The 17,559-nt window shown below is 37.7% G+C and overlaps 1 protein-coding gene across 18 annotated transcripts; it reads right to left on the reverse strand.

Annotated features, from left to right (window-relative positions):
* Positions 1-203: 203 nt before the first annotated feature.
* On the reverse strand, positions 204-16,393 carry rxrba (retinoid x receptor, beta a). 18 transcript variants are annotated; one of them, XM_084130136.1, is made up of 14 exons: positions 16,278-16,393; positions 15,541-15,677; positions 14,776-15,005; positions 13,395-13,421; positions 12,754-12,907; positions 11,630-11,809; positions 10,954-10,977; positions 10,003-10,163; positions 8,956-9,085; positions 8,647-8,779; positions 5,741-5,782; positions 5,185-5,276; positions 4,667-4,772; positions 204-4,496 (listed from the first exon to the last, which is right to left on the reverse strand). In XM_084130136.1, the coding sequence occupies exons 2-14, from the start codon at positions 15,554-15,556 to the stop codon at positions 4,349-4,351; spliced, it is 1,443 nt and encodes a 480-aa protein (XP_083986262.1). In that variant the 5' UTR covers positions 15,557-15,677; positions 16,278-16,393; the 3' UTR covers positions 204-4,348. The 18 variants fall into 18 exon arrangements, with proteins under 18 accessions (XP_083986262.1, XP_083986263.1, XP_083986252.1 ...); XM_084130137.1 differs by having other exon boundaries at positions 10,003-10,160; positions 16,245-16,392; XM_084130126.1 differs by having other exon boundaries at positions 16,245-16,392.
* Positions 16,394-17,559: the final 1,166 nt, after the last annotated feature.

Below are 17,559 nucleotides of genomic sequence, written 5' to 3' on the forward strand. Positions count from 1 at the left end.
ACACATGCACACATTATGATACTGCTTCAAATTTAATACCAAGTGTTTAAAGAAAGAATAGATAAATCATGATTACCTACTGTGTTACTTTAAGCTAAAGCAAATCAATCCTACAGGTCTGGTCTGGCAAGTGAAAGATACTTCAGAATGTTTGTGAAAAGGCCGGCAGATTGCCAAGATAAGAGAGAAACTTCACACAACTGTGATGTATTAAAACCTTTACTTACACATGGTACATCCAACAAAAACAGATTCTGAATTAATGACAATAAAGCAAAAAGAAAGACATTTCTTTCTCCACACTCAATCATTTCCACAACTGCTGGAGACAGATTAAAAACTAGACAAGAAAAATGAAGAGGGAAGGGGTGTGGAGAGGGGGGGAGACCCCAAATAACATAACAGTTCTGCACTAATACGTCAGGATACACAAAGATGTAAAGCATAAGAGAAGTCAGAAAACATAGTGAGAAGCGATATTTTTGTTGCCGTTTTTCTTTCGATGGGAGTAAATTAAGAAAGCTCTGTCATATCATATCAAGTATGAAATCTCTTTCCCGTTAAACAATCACCGTATCACCCCCCCACACACTTACAAGTACAAAATCATCATCATATAGCCCTCCTTCAGCTGTACATCCATTCATCATGATCATGTATGGGTGAACCTCACAAAAAGCATGTCCAGGTCACATTTCACCTCAAAATCAATGGAAAAAAATAGTATGTACTGTAATGCATCCAGAAATGTTTATTCCAATTATTCTAAAAAGTGATTAATTACTGTAGGTCAATCATTTTGATTTAAGTCAGCTTAAAATACTTCACAATTCCAATGATATATCACTTTGTTTAGGTGACGAAAAGCAAAAATTGTCCATTACAGTGGAACTTAAATAGGCTTGTTTTTCCTTCTTTAGATTTTGTGGTGAAGTGTGACCCGGTCACATTCTTGACAGGTTTTGTGCAATTCACCTGTATGAACCCACTTCACCTTCACTCGTATCTTATGCATATATCTCATTACAGAAGCAAACATTCACCGATAAGCCAAAAACGAAGATAAAAGTGAATCAGCTCTCAGACTGTAACATGCACACCCACTTCATTCTCAGGCAGAGATTAATTCAAGTTTGCACTGTGCATATTTCAGAGCGCCACTCGGCTTCAAATACACAACCAGGAGGGCTTTCCCACATGTGACGACAATTGCAGCAACAAGGCCTTAGAAAAAAACACACTACCAGAACCCTCTGGATCTCTGAATCAGCTCAGTATAAATAGTTGCAATAGGGGCTCTGTTTAGTGATCATCACAGTACACAGTCAACCAATAGGGGTTAGTCAGCCAAAAAACAAACAAAAAAAAAAACACTCCCCTCACACCTGTTTGGCAGTGCTGAATCAGTTCAGGTGCATGACGGATAATTCAGGGGTTACGGTCCATTGTAACGAGACGTTGTACATTGTACAAAATCCTGTGCAAGCCTTATTCATTTTTATGAATGCCTTGCAACCCTAAGCTAATTTTGAGAGCTGATAAAAGGTAAGATTATGAAAAAAGTAACAATTTTGGGGAAGAGAAAAAAAAAGTGGACCCCAAAAGACAGGGAGGGTCGGCCACACAAGCTCACAGCGCATGTCTGGATTAATATGTAGTCAAGCGAAAAGTCGATTATGGCAAACTGCAATCAAGTAATAGGAGACGGCCATTGCACTCCATTTCAAGGAAATACGGTGAAGATTTTTACCACATGACGACTCTTGTATGCATCTTTCACATAGCATTTTTTCTGCAAAGCTGCACACACACACACACACACACACACACACCCTATAGGCTGACTGGCAACGCTCCAGACGCCCATATGAAAACACAAGCACACAATCAAACGAGCCTTCCCACTGTTCAGATATAGAGCAGACACCAACTGAAATAGCTTTAAATCCTGGATAAACGGAACCTGGATAGAAAATACAGAACCTCTTTGAGGAACTACCGGGAAGCCAAATTTATAGGATCAGAGTCAGTCATTGATCACATTAAAAAGGCTTCAAAACAGGATTCTTCTTACCACTGGCCCTAACAAAACTAACACACAGGGAAGTTAAGCTAGGGGGCAATGCTAGTCACAGAGAACCAAAGCTATAAATGGAAGTCTGGATTCAGTCACATGTCAATGGCTAGCATATTATGGATTACAGTACGATCCAATGATCCTTCAAACACATGAAAACGATCCTATCTGATGTTAATTCCGTCTTTCTGGACGATTTCGGCATGACTATACTCTCAACTGGAAATTAAGCACCTTATGGATATATAAAATCTGGATACTACAACTGAAATCATTATGCAGAATTAAATCTTATGTATTAAATAAGAAATTGGCATATCAAATTCAAGCTTATTGGAGAAATTGCATATTTTGACCACTGCTGTGTTTCTATTTTGGTGTCAACTGTTGTCGTTACTAGCACCAAAAATGGTGGGACCACTAGCAATCTCTAGATATTTTTCTCTATAAAAACTTCAAACACTGTCAGTATTTGATCTCAAGTCTCTTCCTAAAATTACTTGGTTTGAGCCACAGAAACAGGCATATATGAAAATAGTACCCACCACCAATACTGGTGCATTTTCTAGATCTTGTTTAATGGCCTGAATTCTTCCTTCCAAGACTATACAAACGTCCGCACATAAATGCATAGAGATTGTAGTGGATGCTGGTTTTGACACTTCGACCTTTCAGATTGAAAGCAAAATTCTTACGTAATCCAAGTCCCTCAGTCCCTGTTGAATAATTCAGAGTTGCTATGAGGGAGGCAACCAGTACAACTGGAATGTAGAAGGTGATTCTCCTACAACACATTAAAGCTGGAATACACACTACACTACCTTTAAAATCAGAACAGATTTTTAAACACTAGGCATTATAAACTTGCAGACTTTGTAAATGGTTACAGAGATAAACAGGGCATCGACACATGCAGAAACATGCTTCTTGTTGCTAGATGCATGCCAAATGAATTCTAAAATCGGCTTAAACTATTGAACGTTTGATATTCTCCGACTGGATGGAATCACAGTCTGTGCCCATCATACACTACACGGTTTTCTCTGAAATCGTTAAACTTCGACTGTCCAAAAATTGCTCTCTTCCCGACTGTAAACCAAGGCAAAAATCTGCAAAAGTCGTGTAGAGTATTCCAGCCTTTACACAAACCAGAATCTCTTTTGTTGTTTATTATGCCAAAGTTAATACCAGTTCATTCCAAAGGAGCCTGATGACAAGCTGATTTCATTAACAAAAGAAAAAGGCCTTCTACACCGATCACGTGGAAAGGACAAGAGTGGTTGGACATACTACACAGCACACACACACACTTTATAAATATCTGTCCTTTCGGGGTCATGGTGTGGAATTGGTTCCTATTTAAGGAATTGGTGAAGAAATCGATCAAAAGAACATGGGGAAAATGATGAAACGGCAAAGGTGTAAGGTCCTCTAGAAGGTACCAAAACCTATACCAATCTATTTGCTCATTTAAAACAACACAAACCAAGAAAAACAAGGTCGACCCTCCTATTGCCGCCAAAAAAAAGCAGGATTTTCCTGCGAGAATTAATCTGTGCCTTTAGGCCCTCCTTGGAACATGATAAAAAATTCATGTTCAAAAAACCTGCATACATTTATTCACAAATGTAAAACCCTGGCCTGCATTTCATATGGGCCAGATGAAGCAGGCCGAGAATTTCCAATGCCGTTTATAAATCAGACTCATTTCATGAGTACAGTACAAAGTAGGATTTCAAGGTAAAAATCCCAAAGATAGCAATTAGCAGTATTCCACAGTCAAAAACAAAGAGGCAGGTCTGCCGCGACTTGATTCGTACCAGCCAAATGGCTCGCTGGATTCTCGCCCCGGTCACACATGCACTGTAAATTCAGCTGAAGGGCTGTATAACTGCAATGATAAACGAAAAAGAAGTACAATTCGTGCATTCAGAGTAACATACAGACCAAAGCAAATCAATATGAGAGTTGGAAGCCGAAGTCTTTAAATTGAAGCTTATGATTTAGAACCTCCAAGGAATTTGAAAAATAAGCTCTCTCTGGACAGCTCATACTGTGTAAAACCTTACACGGAAAACAAGTTTTTTTTTTTTTTCAGACAGCTTAGAGTCTTTTTTCGGGGCTGTACTGGTTTGAAGGTGCGGCAAGGAGAACGTGTAGGAGAGTGGGGGAAGGTGTTAATGGGAAGTGAGACAGTAAAGCCCCAGAGTCCAGGGGGGACTGCGATACCCTGGTGCAAACCGGATTGAACTGGATCGAGCCTAGTCCAGGTTAGGTCAGCTGATGAGGCGCTTCAAGCATTTCCATTAAGAAGGTGTCGATTGGGGTGTCTCCAATCAGCTTGAAGAAGAACAGGTGCTCCAAGCATTTTAAACCAATGGAGCGAAGCGCTGGGAGCCGGAGTAGGAGCTTGGCAAACCTGGAAACCAAGTGAGATGTTGAGAAACTGCACTGAACTGCAATATTAGCAACATATATAACCACAGTAATGATCACCCTTTTTTTCACTATGAAGATTTTAAATGGGATTTTACTGAACCCTACTGTTGTGAACTATTGAGGGATAGAAGTAAAAATGATGTGCTGTACCTCCCCTGCTGGTCAGGATATCTCTGTTTACAATAAGCCTCCAGCGATGCATAGACCTTCTCTCTCAGTAACTCCACTTCACTTGGGCTTGACAATCCCTTTGCATCTGCACAACAGACATAAAACAAAAAGTTGTCATCAGGTAGGTCAGAAACAGTAGGAGTAAAGCTCAAATCAGCAAAAAAATAAAATAAAAATTCAACTGTGATATATTGTAATATTTTCCTCACTTTTTTCTCTCGATCTGAACAGGACTTTGCACAATTACAGTCTTAGCTCATTCTAAGTTTGGATTTTGGTTGAATAGAAATTGACTATGAACTAGAGATGCAACGATAACACCTGGAAAAGTGCATCAAATAAACATTTCTGGGAAGTCTGTAGTTAAATTATTTTTTTTTATTTTAAATTACAAATGCAATTAAAATATCATATTTGATCTGGGGAAAAAAAGTTATATCAGAATATTCTTAGTATGAACAAATATGAATTGAATGTTTGTGACTTTGCGGACTGACCTGGGTTGAAGAGGATGATGGCTCTCAGGCAGCCCAACTCTGTTTTATCCATCTGCATGTCTCTCATCTTGCTCACCAGCTCCGTCAGCACCCTGACGCCATGAAAATGGGGGCAGGAAGGAGCATGGGATGAAAACCAAGAAGGGAAAGGTGGAAAAAAGAAGAAGATTTAGGTTAATTTCCGAAGTACCACAATTCACAATCAGGCAACAGAAAAAAGCTTGGTGGAGCCGTTTTCATAGCCACATAAAAACATAAAAATCCCTGGTATAACAGGGATATAAAATAAAATAGATTTCATCTTAATATGACAAAAAGAACATTCAGAAATTAACTTTTTAAAAACAGAGCATGCAACATGAAACATCAGTCACTCTTGCTAATATTGTGAATCCAAGCAATGCATTCAATCACACAGACACACATACACAAGGTCAGTTTGGTCTTTACCTGCCCCAAACAGCCCCAGACACAATTTTATCCAAAATAAACTCTCAAGCTACAGGCTTTTCTGACTGCTGCTGTTTGTTTGTGGCGTGTGGCGGAGTGTCATTACCTGTCAAATATGGCCCCAACCTCTGCATTGTGCGCACTCTCCCTGTGTGTTCAATCACAATGTGTTATTAAAACGTCATTACACATATCATAGTTATATAATGTCTCCCCGCTCCAGAAAGGCCCAGGCAGAGACGTTAAGACTCCACGTATGTTGGCGGTAGGCCCAGTTCAAAGAGTAACAAGCTACAGGCTCTTGTTGAAAGGAAGGCAGACGGATCATTGGATGGCAGCAATGAAGCTAGAAATGACAATTCCCAGCGCAGAACAAATACAACATAACATGATCAACAACCAAAAAAATCAGGATAAGAACAGGGCTCAACAATAAGGATGGACACTTTAACGATTCAATCATGTACATGTAATATCAAGTCATGCAAACTTTGATGATTTGAGCACTGATGTTTTGCAAAATCTGTTGATCCAAACCATACCAAGGTTCTCTTAAAGTCCCCCTATGGTGAAAATCATTTTTTTAATGTTGTTTAAATGTTTATGTGGTGTTTTTGATATGCTTTAAGACAAACAATGTGCAAATTTATAAGTCAACACCACTGCTGAGTATTTTCTCTTTTAAACTGCAGTGATCTAAAGACAGTCTCAAAAACGCAGTTTTAAATCGCTGGTGTTTCTGTCGTCACAAACTACCTTGTAACCAATCACGTCAACGTGTGGGCAGGCTTTAGCATATCATTAACTGTGAAACGGGAGTCTCAAGAGAAGCCAGGTTATCCCGTATTTTTCTGCTGATATGAAAAATCGGGTAGATTTAACAATATAGCGGGTGTATGATGTATATTACGATATTATGATGAATATAAACCTTTCTCCACTGACGTTCTGAGTTGTTCAAACGAATTGGAACATGGTTTGTGTAACATTAGCATCACATTATTAGCTGTTTAACAACATAGTCAAGCAAAGGGCTGATCATATTAATTACCGTTATCTGTCCGACGTTGTAAAGAGCGATACCATTGTGCAGTGTTTTCCTCAGTAAGTTGACCGAGAGGATCTCTGAGTGGAGGCGGGGCTAATTTGCATATTCATAGATCTGCATATACTAAATGAAGCAAGGCTTTATTACATAATTTTAAATATATGTTATTCACACACAATTTCTAGCTACTGCAAAATACAAAATATAACACTTTAAAACTACGAAAACTGTTATTTTAATTTTTAATTTTAAAGCTAATGCGGCCTGTAAATATCTGAACAATAGTAAAAATGCATACAAAATCACTGTTGAGCCCGGAAGGAAAAATATAATAATATTATTGTTGTTGTGGAATATAACAGTTCATTCATTTAGTTTTGTTATCATTATGCACTATATTTACTCAGCATGCCTTAATTGCTTAAAATACACATAAAATGATTCTGAAGACACATCAGATTTTGCACAGAGGGTTAAATAGCATCTAGAGCATGAGCCAATAAAGCAAAGCAAGAAGCATGTGTACACAGCACATGGCACCAACAGGACGACAATGAAGCGCTGCGAAATCAGGTGAGATGGACAGTGAAGCACAAGGACAGGGAGGGAGGCTCATTTCTGAAGCAGAGACATTATGACAAGATGAATGGCAACAAAAGACAATTTCATATGAGCATCACAACAAACTGTAGCACAGCACATCTAGTATGAGCTAATTTAAAACAACAGCCTGTAGCTCATTATTCCTGGATTTGCATAAGACAAAGACAAAATATGGAGTCTTCAGAAGTCTAGGGGAGAAATGTGCTAAATTTGTTCCTTCAAATAAGCAATCGCTGTAATAAACAGCGATTACATGACAGAACACACTTCATATGTGTGCCTGTACTGATTATGTAAATGGGAGTGTGTTGAGACTAAGCAGAGGAGAGCGTTGGTGCACATATAGGTGTTTGCATGTATGTGCATGTCCTGTCTGTCGTTCAGTGTCATTCTAAAAAAGCACTATATATAGCAGCGTCAAGGCGGCAGGCTGTCGGGAGGTAAAAGGTATTTTTTCTTTGTCATGACGCAGGAAAATCCAACCACCTTTGCAGCCTTAAATGTGTCATAAAAAGCAAGAATCAAAGCTGTTAAGTTTTATGAGCGCAGGTTTACCACAAACTATGATACAATAAACTATTTCTTGCCTAATCCTTTTCACACATAAGCAAAGCAGGTCACATGCACATCCTTACATAATTGCAACAAGAAATTATTCAAGAAAAGCATTGAATTGAATAATATTAAGAAATGTAACAAAATTAATTGTCATTAAGTTTCATTTAAAAAAGTCTGATTCCAGCTAAATGAAAGTGCGATGTGAATATGAATCATCATCAATAGCTATGTTTCAAAAGTTGCGAATTTATAACTTAGGCGCAAAATAGGAATATCGCAAAAACACTGCACGTTCCATCCCATGTGAGAGAACAAAAATTGGCGCAAAATATCTAATAAAAATGGAAGTTTATGCAATTGGGGAAGCCACTGTGGCTCTTTTTTCCTACATCATACATGACTTGTGTCTCAGAGCGCACAGACGAAAAGCAATAAACGCTGTCATGTTATCTTGTGTTCAGATGTTGGTTTTTGGGAACACAATCATGTGAGACACTTCTAGGAAGTCATTATATCAACTTATTCTGATGACAGACTTTGGCTCAGAATGATCAAACCAACAACTGAGATGCTGTGCAATGAAATTGGTCTGCTGGTTAGTCCAGTTTACAAATCTCATCTAATGTTGAGGCAAAGTCACGCAAGTTTTTTTTTTTTTGCGCATCAAGGGATTCAATCAGTAAATGTGTTTCCATTATAGTTTATGCGCATGTCGTCTTATCTGATAAAAAAAAAAAATGCATCCACCTTTTTAAAATTTATGTGCATCTTGGCAGTCTGCAGTCATGGGACATGACTATTACCTGTCAAAGATGGCTCCCACCCCAGCACTGTGAGCACTGTTCCTGTGCACATGGAGGCCAGTGGCCAGCAGAATGCCATCCTTCACCGTGATGGAGCGATGAGAGAATGATGCGATCAATAGCTCATTCCAGCCTGACAAGACAAATAAAAGCAGCATAAGATGAGTGGGGTTTAATATTGAGTAAAATAAATTATTAACAGTGTTTGCTAAGGAAAGCATCACTACAATACAGTTTGCAGATTTATATTATTAAATGGTTTTCAGAAATATGAAAATACGTTATTCAGAGTAAAAAAGACAGGTTTACCAGCACGCAGTAGGATGACCTGGTCATCCAGAGACAGCTCACTGAAGTGAGGGATCCTCTTTGCCCACTCCACCAAAGTGAACAGCTGTTTATCAGCTGCCTGGCAGATATTTGTGACTGGGTCGTTCGGCTGAGGAGAGGTAAAAATAAAGTATTATGGGTAAGTGGTAAGCAGAGGGAATGAAACTAAAACAGTAACATAACACTAGTTGATGTTGTTATATAGCAGTAGGAATCAGCCATATTATGCTCTTTTACAAAGTCTTGATTTTGTTTTTGGGGTCTACTAGAATAGATTTTTATACTTGGATGTTCATAAAACACATTTGTATCTCGCAATTTCTTCCTGCATATCATCCGCCATGCTTATTCTGAGGTCTCGCGAGATTTCCTGTGTTCACAGTCGAGACTCTGGTTGAAAATCTGTTTGTGTGTGTCCTACACACTATAGGAGCAAAACGGTTAAATCTAGGATTTTTTGTCCTCATGTTTGTGGTCTATCACATTTTTAAAATCTTATAAGATGTAAAAAATCTTTTGGTGTGTACCCAGCATTAAATGAGAAATATTGTGACGTACGTTCCCAAAAGAAAACTCATGACTACAATTGTGGCGTTTCAGGTAATTCAAAAACAGTGCCTACTGATATAGAGAAGAACTCCCTTTGGAGCAACTGTGTTTTGTAACTTTGCAGACATTATTCATGCACGAACAGCAACATTACACACTAAAGAAAGTTGAAAATGTAAAAAAATACAATATGTCCTCTCTTTAAAATCTGGAGATGGTGCTAAATATGCATTCAGTCTGTCTCATTACATCTACATGCATATTGCAAGTAAAAATGTCAAAAGCTTTATCAAAACTGAATGCTCTAATATGAATGGCTGGCTCTACAAAACGTCCTGCATTTAACCAGTCAACCAGCCTACTGTCATTGGGCTGCTACAATTAGAGCCCAATTACTTTAAAGGTCTGGATCAGGTAACAGATCATCCTGGCACTTAAGATCATAAACCCTCTTTAACATGCTTATCTGTTACTTACAGAGCTTCCACCTGAGCTGCCATCCGCATGCAGCTCAGTCTTCTGCTCTACGGCCATTTCTGCTTCCAGAATCTTCTCCACTGGCATCTCTTCATTCGCAGCGCTGGTGGACTCCACCTCTCCTTCCCGCTCCTTGTTCCTCTGACGCTCCTCCTGAACTGCTGTATCGCACACAGGGAAATGAAGAAAAGGACCAAGACGGGGAAACAGAGATGAAGGATAGAGCAGAGGACAGTGTGAGAGAGATTAACATGATGGGAAAAGGAAAATGGAAAGAGAGAAGGGGTAGTGAATAGGGAAAGCGGTAAAGATGAAAACAGGTGTAGAGAGACACAGAGATATACAGATACATGTAGTTCCTGGATAGTTTTCAACACATTCATTCACACAATTAAGTCCTCCAGCAACATTCCTTCTTCAATGACCCAGTAAAAGCTACAAAGGTCCCTTATTGCACAAATTCAAAACATCATTCTCACATGACTAGTATTTTTTTGCTGCATCATGTCATTTAAAGGGGTCATATCAGGTGGAATAAAGTTTCCTTTGACCTAATGATGCACTATGAAAATATATGGTAAATTTAGACCTGAAAATTTGCACGTTATTCTGCAAAAAGACTAGACCGCATGTATGCTATTACTTATAAACATCAAATGAATTAATAACAGCAAAATATTGTGCTGTTTCTGGCTGGGTTGGGGGCTAATGATTATTTTTAATTATTTTAACAAGGTCTCTTATCATTTTAGACTCTAGGCATCAATTTGAGAGGAAAAAAAAATCACTTTAAGAAAATATTTTCATATTTTCAAGTGAATCTCAGAAGAAAAAAAAAAGATTGCATGACCCCTTTAATGGCTGTGACTAATATCCTACAGAGCAATTCTTTTACCATTCCCACATTCACACACACGACCAACCCTCCCTCCCTCCCTGCTTTCTCCTTACATCGTTGACGTTCATCTTGGACCACTACAGAAGGAGAGGGAGGAAGAGAGAGAACGAGAGGAAACAAAAGAGGGAGAGAGGGGGACAGGTGTTAGTGGTGACAACAGCTCTCCCTCCCCCTCTCCTCTCCTCTCTGGTTTGTGCTGTGATGTATATGACTTATAAAATCTACAAGTCTCTGCTATACCTACTCATGTCATTACTGTCTATCTGTCTCGCTTAATTCTAAAAAGCCTCCTTAGTGACAAGCTATATAATCATAAAATAAAATTAAAAGTGAAATAAATAAAATAAAATGTCAAACAAACAAAAATAAATATTTAAAATAAAAAAAATTACATTTTTTGGGTAAATCCCAATTGCCATTAAATTGTACATAACATTTCACAGCTTGTTTGTCTATCAACCACCCTGCTCTCTAGACATTACCATCAGTTTGTTTCCTCCACCACAGCAAAGAATATTTCACCCAAATTGTGGTAGATCAGTCTTTCTATTGCATTAACTCATAAATATAAACATAGTGACCAATGTAGTTTACAAACAAATGACTATTAAATGTAGGGGCATTTATAAGGGGAGGAAACACTGGCATCAGACACTGAAAACCCCTTCAGTGGAACTCATATTGGGTCTGTAGTATGTGTATGTGTTAGGTGGGAGTTCTGGTTCTTACCTTCTCTCTTCATCCCCATGGCCAGGCACTTCTGGTAGCGGCAGTACTGGCAGCGGTTCCTCTGGCGTTTGTCCACCAGACAGTCTTTATTGTCTCTGCATGTGTAGCTCAGGTCCTTCCTCACAGTGCGCTTGAAAAAGCCCTTGCAGCCCTCGCAGCTGTACACGCCATAGTGCTTGCCTGGAGAGAAGACACATGAGGCCAGTTTAGGTTTGTTAATTAGGAGGTTAATCCACAGATCAGTGAGCCCAGATTCGATCATTTCATAATGTTGACGCATAATGTTGTTACATAAGTGTTACATAATGAAAAGCTGTTTTTGTTCATTTGTCATGAATCTTTTTTTGCATTGCACAATCAAACGGAAAATCCATTGAGTTGAAGTAATTTTTATTTGTAAAATATTTAATTACCACACGGCTATTTAATACACACCCTCCGTCACAGACACTTTATTAGGTAAACCTGTTCAACTGCTCTTTAACGCAAAATCTAGTTAACGTTATCTAATCAATGAATCACATGGCAGCAACTCAATGCATGTAGGCATGTAGACATGGTTAAGACGACCTGCTGAAGCTCAAACTGAGCATCAGAATGGGGAAGAAGGGTGATTTTATTGACTTTTGCTGCTATACTGGGATTTTTTTTATGTACAACCATCTCTAGGGTGGGGAAAATATCTACTGATCATCAGTTCTGTGGACGAAAATGCCTTGTTGATGCCAGAAGTCAGAGGAGAATAGCCAGACTGTTCGATCTGATAGAAAGACAACAGTAGCTCAAATAACCAGTTGTTACAACCGAGGTCTGCAGTAGAGCATGTTTGAACGTAAAACACATCTAACCTTGAAGCAGACATATCAAATACATATATAGCATTTTTTCCATTACAATTTTTCCATTTTGTGATTTAAACTGTGTCAAAAATATCTATTCTCATTACACTTACCCTGATTGATGATACTGTTACTCTATTTTATTCTGATTCACTATTTTACTCACCTATCCAATAGCTCTAAACAGGCTATAAACATTTAAAAGGGAAAATACATTTTCATAAGGAATGACAGTTTCAGTTTTAAGATCAGACCAGTTAGGATTAGTGTTTATGAGTGACTTACCAGAGGAGCGATCCCCACAGATGGCACACAAACGCTTCTGTGAGAGCATGGGTCCTGGGCTGTGGCTGGACAGCGGCTTCAAACCGAAGGGTGGTTTCACGTCATCAGAGCTGCTGACGGCATGCAGGCCCGACATGGACACAGTGGAGTTGATCTGAGAAGGGCGATGAGGAAGATGAAGAAAGAGATGAAGTGGCAGAAAAAAAGACAAAAGTTGAACAATTGAAAAATGTAACACTTCCTATTTTGTTAGTGATAAACAAAAATCAAATTGCAAAGTAAAAGAAAAATACATGTTAATTTCTTATGGTCAGTAACACATGCCTAATTAGCCCTTAACCCTTAACTGATCATAGCCAGACATTTCTCCCCAAATCATTCAAACACCATTCCATCACAAATCAGCTTGAGCACAAGTGGAAGATGATCAATCATTAATAATTTTATTTTGATTGCATTTTGATGTCATTTGAACAAAACCCCTTAAAGACGGAATATATCCAAGGAATCAGAGCAACATCCAAACAGAGCAACATTTATGAGCAACAGTAAAGGGAAGAAGACATTTACATGAGAGGAGCGACTAGAAAACGAGGAAAGCATGAGAGAGTCAGGAACTGAGAGAGGGTACAAGGTCTCACCTCTATGTTTCTGGGAAACATGTTCATCTGTGAAACAGAAATGCAGTGATGAGGAGGGGCGCAAAAAAGCTTGTGGAACGAGGGACGTGGTGCTACAATACCAAATCCACTATGCTATTTTGTATTGTTAACACTAAAATTTAGACTAAAAAGAAATCGGGTTTAGATCGACAGAAACCTACCTAAGAGACTTTGGAAATTAAGGTCAAAATACCAGACGGTCTGTTAAACATTAACATGAAACGCTCAAATAAACTCTGTAAATAAACTGGGATTTAGATTTTTTTTTAAAAAGCTGAACCAAACCTGAAATTTTGCAGGTCTAGTTGCATATTGCTAGTCATTGTACAATACCGTTCAAAAGTTTGGTGTTGATAAGATGTTTTAATGCTCTAATGCTCACCACAGCTGCATTTATTGGATGCAAAAATACAGTTAAAACAGTGAAATATTATTACAATTTAAAATAACAGTTTTCTATTTTAATATATTTTAAAATGTAATTTATTCCTGTGATCAAAGCTGAATTTTCAGCATTACTCCAGTCTTCAGTGTCACATGATCCTTCAGAAATCATTCTAATGTGCTGATTTGCTGCTTAATGATTGATTGAGCTACTTAATATTTTTGAGGAAACTAGTACTTTTTTTCAAGATTCCTTAATTAAAAATTATTTGAAAAAGAAATATTTTCTAACATTATAAATGTCTTTACTGTCTCTTTTGATCAATTGAATGCATACTTGCTGAATAAAATAATTAATTTCTTTGAAAATTTATTTTTAACTGTAGTGTACATTAAGATGTTGATGATAACTATGGTATTAATGCAAATTTAACTATATAACTATTGTGCAGCTTTTGTCCTAAATCTATTCTATTCAATTCTTTGTTGAATTTTCATGTACTCAATACCCCAAAAAAAATCTGAATTCTGCCAGACTTTTCTGCCAGGGGCTAAAAACGTAAAACTTATTATCTGTTTTGGGCGGTCATTTACACGACAACGTTTTGGGGGCCTGAAAACACAAACTTTTGAAAACAGGTTTCAAAGTGGAAGTTTTGAAAACGATATTATCATCATCTCTGCAAACTACAAAAACGTGAATTTGTGAAAACGGTGAAGTCAAGCACACAGTCTATAGGCACAGTGTTTTTTTTACAAAGTGACAAAGTGTCTGTGTCAATGGGGATTGTTTTGACAATGTCTGTGCGTGAGACTTTTCAAAAAACGTTACTATTTTAGTACATTGTGGTCGTGTAAACGTACCCTCAGAAACCAAACAAGCTGGGCTGTTTATTTCAATGCAAACACAAAGGCCTGTAACTGAAATAATGAGAGTCTGGTGGACAGTTGGGATTGATAACATGAAAGTGCTCACCTGTGGGCTGCTGATGGGGCCGTAGCCTACAGAGGGAGTTCCAGGAAGGCAAGGAGAACCCAGAGAGGAGCTGATGACTGAGAAAGGTGAGCCCATGCTGCTGATGGGACTGTTCACGGCTGAAGTGATGGGTGGCAGAGAAGTCATGGAGGCGGCTGAAGGGGCCAACGGGGGCGAACGCTGACCTGATGGTGGTGAGGAAACGGATGAGCTGTCTGGACTACGAGAATCTGTGAGGAGAGGCAGGTTTATGGATCAGACCAGAGCAAAAATTACACAATTACATTCAGTGTGGCCAATAATATATAATTATTTTTTGCTTTCCTAATTTTAACATCTGGTAGATTATTAAATTAGCACATTTGTCAAGCTTTGTATCATGAAATGCATAAATGTCAATTATCTAAAAATCAATCAATTGCAGACTTGATCAAACTAAGCGAGAACACAAACTGCTTATTTATCTTGGATACATGCTAAATAAACCGGGTTACACTATATTTTAAGGTGTCTTAGTGAAATTATACATTTAACTAATGAGTAATATTAATTAACGATATGTACTTACTATATAGTTAGGATTTGGTTTAGGGTTAGATACATGTAATTACACACATATTATATGCAAAACACAGTGTCATTCATATCCTTAACACTTAACTTAAGATGAGCAATGCAATTAAAATCTAAGCTTACAGCTCGAAGTGTAAATTTTACTGCACAAACGTGGGGCCACATGTGGATATATAACCAAAACATTCTCACCTCTGCTGTCGCCCATGGTGTGCAGCCGGGCTCTGTTGTTGACACCGACACACTCGCTCTGATGTCGGATGGCTGTTCAACTCAAGACCGCGGACTGAGGCCCGGGCCCCTGGATCTTTTACCAACCGAAGTTATCCCTACAGTTAACAAAACGCTGCGTGAATGACATTTAATATCATGTAAACGACAAACACGAAAAATATAAATCGTCACTATACCCCAAAGCGAGTTATATTGCATTTCTGTGTAAACATGACAGAAAAATAATAATTTGTAAGAGTAGTCACGTGGCTTTTCAACGCATATGAATAGTTTAGAAAAGATTCAATATATTCTACACTGTACTAGTGTGATGAAACAGGATTAATCACGTGTAAGCATGCAGAACGTAATTTACAGTCTCGGCTAGCTGATTAGCCTACTGGATAGCTTAAATTTAACAGCAATACAAGCCATATTACGCCTTAGAAAATTGCCCTAAATGTATCCGTAAATTCACTTATTATGTGTAAGTGTACGGAAGATTTTTAATTTACAAGTGTTGTGTGTAATAACACGCGTATTTATATTTGCATTCGGCTACTCGAGTCAACTAGCATGTTAGCTAGCACGCTAATAACTCTGCAGGCACAAATTACTGCCCACAAACAAACAGCGGAAAACCGAGCAAAGTGTTATTATAACAGGGTTATAACTACATATACCTGTCACTTAATGTAAACAACAGCAGCATTTACCCGAGGTACGTCAATATGATGAATATTTTATATTTAAAATGGCTTAATTAGGGCCGCGACTCTCCGTTCCCATCTCTTCGGTGTGATCCTCGCAGTCGCCCTGATCTTCCTTTCTGAGGAGGAAACTGAAGCTGTTTACGTCCGAGCACGGAAACTGACGCCATTTTGGCTCGTGTAAAGTCTCGATTGAGCCAAAATGTCTAATTCCAAAAATAGTTTATTTCTTCATTCAAAGTACATTATATAACTGCTTCTGGGTGATTATTCACATGTGTCACATTAACATGTTTACATAATATATATATTTTTTCGATGTTAATATGTTAAATGTTTTGTTAAATTCATTTTTTTTTATAAACAAACAGGCACAACAACAATAAGGTGATATTTTGTAATTAATATCAATATATTTGTAATTTGTAGATTTTATATATTATTAAAAAGCAAAAAGTTTTACTGTAATAACTATTGTGTACAAAATGACTTGGTAGGATTTTTTTTGTTTAGATAAATTAATAATTTTATTCAGCAAGGATGCAGTGAAAGCAATGTATTATATTACAAAATATTTTTTATTTCAGATAAATGCAGTTCTTCTGAACTTTACACCAAAGAATCCTGAAAAAACAACACCACTACATTACACAAAATATTTGGTAGCAAAACTTTTCAACATATTTGAACATATTCTGAAGGATAATGTGAGACTGAATTTACTGTATTTCTATCAAATAAATGCACTTCATGAGCAAAAAAAGACTTCTTACTTGACTTCTTTAAAAACATGAATAAATCTTACCGACCCCACCCATTTTAAGCAGCGGCTTACATTACAATAATGTAAATATACATCATTGGTGCATCTAAACTACTAAGTCTTTTGTTTGATAGAATGATAATGTGTTCACACATCATAGCATGTCTATGAACACTCAATTCTGGTTTGTCCCTCACACTTATTCATCATGTTAAGTCTTCATTTATCTTCATACATTATGTTTTTCAAAATGGTGTATAAATAAACGAACACAATCTTGCCACTGAAGTTTGCCAAGATAACTAGTGCCTAAGCTTTTCTGTGAACTCAGCTGCCATCCACAGGCAAGAGTACTCTACTACAGTCAAACATACATGCATTTAGATTTAATTGCAATGTAATTACTTTTTCATTGCTCAAGTATCTGCACAACTCAAACAAACCTTTCAGATGTAGGTAGTAGGATGCAGGAGAAGAAAGATAAACACTATTACATCAGCAATATAAACAACAACAAAAAATGGC

Source organism: Abramis brama (genome assembly GCF_963993115.1).
Source record: "Abramis brama genome assembly, chromosome: 12".
Lineage (NCBI taxonomy): Eukaryota > Metazoa > Chordata > Actinopteri > Cypriniformes > Leuciscidae > Abramis > Abramis brama.

Bases quoted from the DNA above. Each gene is read 5' to 3' on its own strand.
- rxrba (XM_084130136.1), bottom strand. The intron at 9,086-10,002 runs GTAAGTAACAGA...ACCTCTCCTCAG, and splicing joins GCAGCTCAGGTGGAAGCTCT to CCGAACGACCCAGTCACAAA. The intron at 8,780-8,955 runs GTAAACCTGTCT...TTGTCTTGTCAG, and splicing joins GGTCATCCTACTGCGTGCTG to GCTGGAATGAGCTATTGATC.